This window comes from Furipterus horrens, unplaced genomic scaffold (assembly GCF_987537825.1).
Source record: "Furipterus horrens unplaced genomic scaffold, mFurHor1.1.pri manual_scaffold_2, whole genome shotgun sequence".
Taxonomy (NCBI): Eukaryota; Metazoa; Chordata; class Mammalia; order Chiroptera; family Furipteridae; genus Furipterus; species Furipterus horrens.
In genome coordinates, this window is record NW_028327172.1 from 106,517,303 (window position 1) to 106,527,256 (window position 9,954).

General features: G+C 42.1%; 2 protein-coding genes across 2 annotated transcripts in view; one reads left to right on the forward strand and one right to left on the reverse strand.

The window, feature by feature from the left end:
• The window catches only part of FAM13A (family with sequence similarity 13 member A), a 312,836-nt gene extending 310,665 nt beyond the window's left edge, over positions 1–2,171 (reverse strand). Inside the window, exon 1 of the mRNA XM_090266299.1 lies at positions 2,097–2,171. The gene's annotated coding sequence lies outside the window, so the exon portion shown is untranslated. The remainder of the gene's footprint in view (positions 1–2,096) is intronic.
• A 405-nt stretch (positions 2,172–2,576) lies between these two features.
• TIGD2 (tigger transposable element derived 2) lies at positions 2,577–5,913 on the forward strand. The gene is made up of 2 exons (XM_090267934.1): positions 2,577–2,901; positions 3,080–5,913. The coding sequence occupies exon 2, from the start codon at positions 3,998–4,000 to the stop codon at positions 5,576–5,578; it is 1,581 nt and encodes a 526-aa protein (XP_090124060.1). The 5' UTR covers positions 2,577–2,901; positions 3,080–3,997; the 3' UTR covers positions 5,579–5,913.
• The last annotated feature ends 4,041 nt before the right edge of the window (positions 5,914–9,954 follow it).

The following is a 9,954-nucleotide window of genomic DNA, read 5'->3' on the forward strand; positions in this document are numbered from 1 at the left end:
ATATATACACACACAATATAATTACATTGATACAAAAAAGACAGTGGATACACACCAAAATGTTAAAAAAGTAGTTTTCACTGAATGTTGGTATTATTTTCTTTTTTTCCTTCTCTGCATTTCACTCTTTACTTCAAAGACTGTATATCATTTAAGAAGGGGGGGAGTAAAAAGAAAAACTCCCTCCCAAAGAATACATTATGAGGAAGGAATCCCATATTCAAAATTGGTGGTCAAGCTACTATAGTTTTCAAACTTTAGTATATTAGAATAAGTTGGGAAATTCAATTGCCCAAGGAGTGAAATGTCTCTTGATTAGAGAATAACCCACAGCAAATGGACAGTTAGAAGAAAGATAAAGAATACAAAATTGCACTGCATAATAAAGTAAAAAGAATCTTAAAATTTCACAAGCAGCTGAGAGGGAAGGAGAAAGGGGACCCTGATATAGGAAAATGCTGGGGAGAGAGAAAGACTGTCACCCACAGTCACTGTGGCCAACCTGTCTCTTAATACTACAAAGATGCCCCAAATTCTGTTTAAGATTCCCCCACTCTTGTACTCAAATATAAATCTGTCATATTATACCCCTCCCCCAATAAAAAGGAAAAAGTCTTAAATAAAACTATCTTGTGTAAAGACACAGCTGTCGGGTCAAGTCTTATGAAAAGTCTGTTAAATACAACGGCCTTGTGTGAAGCGGTGTTTTGAGGAAATCAAGGAATGTGGGCTGTGTTTCAGATTTGAACTTACATAAGGTGATGAAAAGGGAACAGCTATAGGAGATAAGATACTAGCAAGCTGAAAAATTCAGCAGAAACAGAAACAATGCAAGTGATATCTGCAAGAAAATTAAGTCTCAAAGATATTATTAGGAGACAGATAAATTAAAAAAAAAAAAAAAACAGGTTTATTTTATTTAAATATCATGGGACAGAGTGACCCCAGTAGGCTGGAGGAGGAGGACCAAAGCTAGGCTGCTAACTTCTGGTTACAGGCTCCCTCTTTTGCTGGTAGTCAGTATCAGATACAGATGTTTTCATGCTTCCTACAAAATCAAGGTAAAGAGGCAAACTTCTAAAGGTGATTTAAAACTAGTATGAAGTTGTATCTTAGCCAAAATAGTCAACCAAGACTGCAGAAACTGTCTGGTTGATATGGGGAGGAGGGAGAGAAAGATTCACCTTCAGGAAAAACAGACTTTTGTCAAAAAACCACTTAAAACTTCACAGCATAGATAGGCTATCAAATAATTTTCCATCATGCGTAATAGGGGAGAGCTGTGATTCTGAGTAAGGCAATTGAGCAATTTGGGTGGGGAAGTTAGTTAAAAGCTTAGAATCAATATCTTTTTTTCTGCAGTATGAATGCTCAAGTTAGTTCCCTTTTGAAACAATGTAGCAACAATATGGTCTTTGCAAATAAATGACGAATTACAATGCTACTCTATGTTAACGAAAAAGGTTATACATTTATGTTTTGATGCTAGAGAAACTTAACTAAAACTTTTCCATTCTTCGGGTATACGAAGAAGAAAGAAAAAGGTAACCACGTTTCCCCAGTAAACAGGTGCTGCAGGACGAGAAGGTGGCCGCTTCCTTCTCCTGGAAAGGCTCAGAGGTCCCCGCAGACAACCGAGTCCAGGAGTAGGGAGAAGGCACGCATCGCAGCAATAGTTATTACGGCACCGGTGCCGGCATGACATGAGCTCCATTTAAAATGCCGAAATAAAAACGTATAGTGTCTCCATACGTTTGAAACAACTCAAGGGACTCTTTATCAAACTGTAAATCCTTTATTACTACCGAGAAGGGGAGTAAAGGAGCAGCAGGAAATTCACGAGGGAGCCTCCCACAAGCTCACACGTCTCCCAGGTGTAGTTGGTTTTGCACACAAGGTCCGTTTCTACACAGACTGTATAGCTTCAACCCTCGCGCATCTCACCAAAGAGGAGACACCGTCCCCATCAACCCACGCCGCGCCCCAGCAACCCAGGACTTCATCGGGTGGGACCTGCAGAGTGTAAGCCACAGCTCCTTTCCAGAGCTGGAGCCAGCCTCCCTGCCCTCGGCCAGCAGCCGCGTCCAAACTCTTACCGTGGCTCACGGTCCTTGCTCCAGCTCGTCCAGTGCTGGCCGGCGAGCGCTAGGAGGCGCAAGCGCCAGGGCTGCTTTTTGTAAACACGCTCCACGTGCGCTTGCCCTACCCATTTGTACTCGGCTCCTGGCACCTGAGAGTGCTCGGTTTTCTCGCGAGTCCTCTGAGTGCGCACATTTTATTCCCTCTGAGTGTGGAGGAAGCCTCACTCTCCGAGCGGGGACCCTGAAAGATGGGTCAAAATAGGGTGAGCCTGTACCGCCCCCTGCTGGTCTGTGAGGCAGTGGGCAGGCTGCAGCAGCCAGGCCATTAGCGAAACCCTCGCGGCACCTCTAGTCCCCTCAGCCGCCGGCCCCGCCCCCACCCTCCCGCTCGCTGGCGACCCCGCCCCCAGGCCGCGCGCGCTCGCCCGCGCAGGCCCCGCCCGCTCGCCGACAAACGTTCCTGCGAGGGCGCGCGCGTGCACCCTAATCCCCCGCCTTCCGGCTCCGGCTGCGACGCTCTCTCCTGACTGCCGCCGTGACCAGTGTCAACCTCCCTCCAGAGACTCCATTTGCTCTCGGGGCGGTCTGGCCGCTGCGCAGGCAGACGGGGAATGATGCCCCCTGCCCGCGGACTGGCGTGCTCTGGACCAAGCAGCGGCTCGCTCGCCGGCTGGCTGCGGCGGTGACACCCGGTCGCCAGCGGCCACGGACGAATCCGGGCTCCCTCCGCGTGAGCGAAGACGTCCCGCGCTCCGGAGCTCGCTCAGCAGGGAGAGGCCCTCGCTTACACGGCTTCACTCTGACCTCTTAATTTCAGGAGGTAGGCAATTCAGGTCCCGCTCTCTATCACTTCAGATAAAGCCTAAAAGCGTTATTTGTCGTATTTAGCCATCACATTGATAGGAGACGTAAATTTTTTCAACATAGTTTCCGGATAGATGTGGGTAATGCCACAGACCCTGATATTGAAAAAAAATGTTTTTGGTATTTTCCTTTAGGTTTCGGAGGCTCCGAGTACCTCTACAGCCCCCCACACAGGAACCGCAGTACTTCTGTTGGCCCATCAAGGATCATCCTCCACCAGGATTATTGTATAACATCACCACTGAGCCTTCCACCCCATTCCCTCCACCATCAGTGCTGATTTACACCAGTGAAGTTTTTGATGCTTTCTTGAATCATGTAACACCACCTATTGTCTACCCTTTTTCCTTTCCAGTTGTTAAATACATTAGGTATAAGTTTGTGTCCTGTTAAATGTACAAAGTTTTCTGCCTGTCCACTTTTGCCTTATTTGCACCACTCACGTCTCTCCAGCCTGCCTTTGCTTGCTTATGATTTCCATAACCACTCACTTGGGTAACCTGTCATAACCCTTGCCTGGAAGAGGCAGCATTCCATACAATGCCCTGCCTGAAACAGAACAGCCAGGGGATGAGTTTTCTCCACTTCTATTTTCCTATATGTCAAGTATGCAAGTCCTCTCTTAAACTGTTCTCCAACACATTTCTCAAAATACTCCCACCTGAGCCTTAGTCCTGCAGCAAATAACTTCACCTGTAATGATGGCAAGAAGAATTGAGTATGCAATAATACTGTGTTAGAGACCTTGCTTGTACAGTATTGGTTGCAGTCTTCATTTAGGTTGTGGTTCATGAAAAGACCTTAAACTAAATGAGGAGGAAGAAAGACGATAGGATTAATTGGAGCTAGTCCTTGTTGAAGGGATTTTGTAAGTTTTAAAACAGCAAAGTGAGAGTCACATAGGCCTTGCCTGGAATTGGCCGGCACACTATCCATCTAGGTCCTAGGGGGACGGGAGGGGTTTTAAAATCCTATTTTCTACTCTCATTGTGTTCAGGTCTAAGCTGTTAACTATCTTGTTCTAGTAATCGCCTACGATATTGGACATTAAAATGTTGGGGAAACGTAAGCGTGTGGTGTTGACAATTAAGGACAAGCTTGACATTATTAAGAAACTTGAGGAAGGCATCTCTTTCAAAAAACTTTCTATGGTGTATGGAATTGGTGAATCCACAGTTCGCGATATTAAAAAGAACAAAGAAAGGATAATAAACTATGCAAACAATTCAGATCCTACAAGTGAGGTATCCAAACGTAAATCTATGAAGTCATCAACATATGAGGAACTTGACAGAGTTATGATAGAGTGGTTTAACCAGCAGAAAACAGATGGGATTCCAGTGTCTGGAACAATTTGTGCAAAACAAGCCAAGTTCTTTTTTGATGCTTTAGGCATGGAAGGTGATTTTAATGCATCATCTGGTTGGCTAACTCGATTTAAGCAGCGTCATGGTATTCCCAAGGCTGCTGGTAAAGGAACAAAATTAAAAGGAGATGAAACTGCTGCCAGTGAATTTTGTGGTAACTTTCAGGAATTTGTTGAAAGAGAGAATCTACAACCAGAACAAATTTATGGTGCTGATCAAACTGGATTGTTCTGGAAATGTTTACCACCCAGGACATTCGTTCTTGAAACTGAGCAAAGTACTTCTGGTTATAGGTCAAGCAGAGAGAGAATCATTATTATGTGTTGTGCAAACGCCACGGGTTTACACAAACTTAATCTTTGTGTTGTGGGAAAGGCAAAAAAACCCCGTGCGTTCAAAGGAGCTGATCTCTCAAACCTTCCTGTCACTTATTTCAGTCAAAAAAGTGCATGGATAGAACATTCTGTTTTCAGACAGTGGTTTGAAAAATACTTTGTCCCACAGGTACAGAAGCATTTGAAATCCAAAGGGCTTCTAGAAAAAGCAGTGCTGCTTTTGGATTTTCCTCCAGCACATCCAAATGAAGAATTGTTGAGTTCGGATGATGGCAGAATAATTGTGAAATATCTACCACCAAATGTCACAAGTCTAATTCAACCTATGAGCCAGGGAGTTCTAGCCACAGTAAAAAGATACTACCGAGCAGGGCTTCTCCAGAGATACATGGATGAAGGAATTGATCCAAAAATGTTTTGGAAGAACTTGACAGTGTTGGATGCAATTTATGAAGTATCAAGAGCTTGGAACATGGTAAAATCAAGTACCATAACCAAAGCTTGGAAAAAACTTTTCCCTGGTAATGAAGAGAATTCAGGTATGAACATTGATGAAGGAGCCATTTTAGCAGCTAATTTAGCAACGGTTTTACAGAATACTGAAGACTGTGAACACGTTGACATTGAGAATATTGATCAGTGGTTTGACTCTCAGAGTAATAACTCAAGCTGTCAGGTGCTAACTGACAGTGAGGGTGCTGAGGACCAGACAAAGCCTGCTGAGCAAAAGCCTACTAACAAGACTAGGAAAACAGAAGTGAATCCAGAGAAGCACATTAGCCATAAAGCTGCACTTGAATGGACTGAAAATTTATTGGATTATCTAGAACAACAAGATGACATGCTTCTGTCTGATAAACTGGTATTACGGAGGCTGCGAACTATAATAAGAAGAAAACAGAAGATCCAAAATAACAAAAATCATAAATAATGCTCTTTAGGGTTTCCATTTATTTGAATCTTTGTGACTTATCTGCAGTGGAACTTATCTTGCTTGAAGTGCTATGGATTTCAATGCCAAATACATTTTATAAGTAACTTTAGAATTAAATGTCGTTTTGGGTTACTTAAATTACTGCTCTTTAATGTCAATTCTAGTAAGTGAGCATTGACATGTAACTTGTTTTTGTTTCCAATCTGTATTATAATAATTAGATCATAAGGTTTCTGGGGCCAGGGATCTTGTGTCTGTTTTGTGCCTGAATTTCATTGTGTCTAACAGAGGACCATGCACACTATAGGCAATCAATAAATCTTACTTAAATTGATTTTTTATGACTTTCTATGAACTTCAGTTTCCAAATTGAAATATGTTGGACATACTTTCCATTTCTGTGACTTTCCAACCTGCTAAAATTTTTAGAACTCAGCAAAGATTATGCTTAAATTATTTTTCACTGTGAAAGCAGAGAACTAAAGGAAAACAGTCTAACGCTTTAAATATGACATTCTATACCAACAGTATTTGGCACTCAGCAATTCAGATTGGCCATCTCTGAGTGTAATGAAGGAAGAATAAATAGGTTAAGATGTCCCTAGGGCTTATACTTCACTTTTATTCTCTCTGGCAGTAGGAAGAGTTTCTTCATAGTGGGAAGAATGCCATCACTGTTCCCAAAAAATAGATTTCAGTTCCCAAACCATTGCGATAAGAAGAGGTAAGGGAGGGTTAATTTTTATTACCTGTCACTTTGATCCTTTATTAGTATAAATGTCAACAGTTTTTAGTAAGCTATTTGATGTTTATGTAACACTCTTAAGCTTATAAAGTATGTCATTTTTCTTTCAGATAGCTTTTTTTTTCTGTGGGAAATACTGAGAATATAAGCATCATGTACTTTGTGGAACCATGCCATGAACAATGAACTGGTATTAAATAGAGCATGATAAAAGTCACTGTAGAGCAGCTGTGTGACCCTGGGCAAGTTACTTAATCTCTCTGTAAAACAGGAATAATTCCTGTCCTGGATTTTGTTGAGGAGTAAATGAGTTAATATATGGGTTTTAAGTAACATAGGCTTAGATCAAGTCCTGACTCAAGAATAAGCCCTCTTTGAGTGTTATCTACTGTTATTGAGTTGCAGAAATGAGGAGTTTCAGAAGTGTGCTGAACAGATCTAGCGTGTGACTCAACTGTGCTGTTGCTGCATTACGAAAACCATTTAGGTGGAAGTGAGATCAAAGAGATACAAGTAACTAGTTTATGTTGAAATACAGTAATTTATTTCAGTGAAAAATGAAAGGTTAATTTAAGTACCATTTCATGACCACCTACTGCTAGGCACAGTGAGGTATCCAGGTACATGTAAGGCATCTTAGGTTGAATTATAAAAGAAAATGGGAATGGAATTGTAATTGTTTTGCTCCTGCTAATAAAGTAAATAGATATTGGCTTTGTTCATAACGGAGAATATGTTATTAATATTGACATGATTCACCTAACATAGTACCTTTAAAGTAGATAAGATAGCAGTAGGCAGGACACTTGAAATATTTTATCAAACTAAAGTAACACATGAATCAGTAGAAAATCAAAGCAAATGAAATGTCACAGGAGACCCTGGGGATAGTAATTAGTCCCAGCCATATATAGGCATACCTCAGAGATATTGTGGGTTTGGTTCCAGACCACCACAATAAAGTGAGTATCACAATAAAGTGAATTGTAATGTAATTTTTTGCTGGTAGAGGGTTCTGCCTTTAGTTTTTAAAAACCGCAACATCTGTGAAGTGTAGTAAAATGAAGCTCAATAAAATGAGGTATGCCTGTATTTAAATACTGCTTTGCTTTTCACAGAGCGTTTTGCTTTTTTTCAAAAACTTCTCAGACTTCCTTCAGTTATGACATTGAAGGGATTTGATGCTGTGTTTTATCGCAAATGTAGTATAAAGTGTATTCTAATTCAATAATTAATTGTACAATAATCTTTAATCTTCCAGGTATTATAATACATGAATTATATCCTCAAGGAAGATGAAACCTGTTATCTTAGGTTACCACATACTCCTTATATGTATCCTAGTTTGAGAAGCACAGAAATACTGTGCTTTCACTTGACTGTGCACCATAAAAAAGGTATCCACAAAATCTGGCTATTGGTTACCATTTATAAAAGTGTATATTTTTTAGAGGATTTGAAAGACTAACAGATTTCAGACCAAATGGAAAGTGTTTGGTAACTAAGTACACTTTTTAAAAAGATTGTATAGTGGTTATTTACTATTTTATAATCCAATCTCAGAATACTACAGGTGTTGTTTGGAAAATTTTGAGTGCTCAATAAATATAATAGAGTTGGCAGGGCCCAGATCAGTAACCTCAGTTAATCCAACCAGAATTATATCATTATAATGACGCTGTTGTACTGGAAGGATCATGGTGGGCTAGAAGGCACAGCTGATGTGAAGCAGGAGACAGCTACTTTGGTCAGGCTCAGAGGCAGTCTGCCTCCGGTGATGTAGCCATGTGGCCAGAGCCCCACACAAAGTTTTACAAATCAAAGCCAGGAGCTGTGCTCCAAATTTAATCCTCTGCAGGATGGGCTCTGTCCACTTAACCACCTTAGTATTTTCACAAAGTTGACTTTTTTTCATTTAAATATATACTTCCTACACAATAATCTCTGCAACATCAGAGGTCTTGTGTATCATTTGCAATCTTGTTCAAGGAAATATTTAAAAAATTTTTTTACAACTGGACCATCTGTAAGATGACCCTGGGGCTTGCATACCTCAATGGCATACTTTGAGAAGCACAAGCAGGAGTAGGGTTGTTGAAGTTTAACAGATTGGAGTGCAAACACCAGCTTCTCTGCTTTCTCACTAGATAACCTTGGCACCTTTCTGGACTGCTCTGAATCTCAGGCTCTTCAAATTTGAAAGGGTTGCAGGTTGAAGGGACATATTCCAAGCATTTATAAACACTATTAAACAACCCTATGGCTATTCATTGAGAATCCTTGGTCTCCAGACTTGGCCCAGAGAATGAGTTACAACCCTTTCTTAGGGTAACTGAGCAGGCCTCCAGGTGGCTTGACACCCCTGTTGAGGTCTAGGGCATTGCTTCATCACGAGGGATGGATTCTGTGTCTGTATACGTGAGAGAGCAGTTCTGAGTCCCCCAAGTCCCTAGGACTACAGTATGTGCTGCCAGTCATCACAGGGCCCATCCATTAAAAAAAAAAAAAAAAATAGAAAACAGGTGAGACCTGCTCTAGCTGTAGTTCGGGAAAACAGGGCTCGAAGAGAAATGTGTTCTTCCAGGCAGTTGAAGGCATTCTTGCGAGATGATGAGCTCATATCCCAAAAGCAGAAATGCAAACTGCCTGTGCAAATGCAGTGGGGAAATGGAGGAGCAGACTTGCACCCAGTCACGAAGCAGCGGCAGCAGCAGTAGTAGCAGCATTGTTCCCCATCCAACTGATGTGTCCTGGGGTCATGAGACCTGGTTTGTCCAGCAGTGTCCTGGTTTCCATTGGTTGTCCCATAGTAAGTGTTATAGGGCCCTTTTTACTCTCAGGTGTTCCAGTTTAGAAGAGCAATTAGATAGTTTCCCTACCAGTGACCTAGAGAAGGGAGTTGATCTGGTCAAGGTCATACAGTCACCAGGGGCCAAAAACAGTAAAAATTGCTTCTCCCAGCTTCAGACAATGTGGCCTAGGGAACAAGGGCATGAGCTCCCTTCAGACAGTGAGCCTCCAAGAGCTAGACAGCAATCCAGAGCCTAGTACAGCACCTGCCTCCTCCACATAGCTGGGAAGTCCCTTATTGAAATTGTCTCTCCTGGAGGGCAAGGAATGCTCCCAGTTCCTATGCTGAATGTTGGCTATGTGCCAGGCACAGTGCTGGGTGTTCCACAAATCAATGTCTGTTTTGTGATCCTCAGCGGCAATCCAGTGAACTATAGTACTTCACCCATTTGAGAGGGAGCCTCCAAAGAGAACTGGCAGAGACCCAATAAACATTCCTGTCTGAGACAGGGACAGAGATCTCAGCTCTTGCAGGAAGCTGCAGTCATCTTCTGCTCCCTCATGGGCATCCAAGCTGCAGGAGTCCGTGAGGCACTCAGCCAAGGCCTTCCTTAAAACCACTTTTAGCATCCAGAAATGTGCTGTGTGTAATTCCAGAGAATGCTTCCACAGGCATTATTCCCCAGGCAGCTGAATGTCAATGTAAATCCATTAGGCTCAGAAGATCCTTGAATGAAGCTCCATGCAACTGACAGGCACAGTCATTATGAAGGCATCTTTGTAATTCCCTTCTGATCAAAAGATCAGGCCTGGGGCTGAAGGGTGGATCTAGCCATGC

Coding starts and splice junctions, on each gene's coding strand:
- TIGD2 (XM_090267934.1), top strand. CDS start 3,998: ATGTTGGGGAAACGTAAGCGTGTGGTGTTGACAATTAAGGACAAGCTT.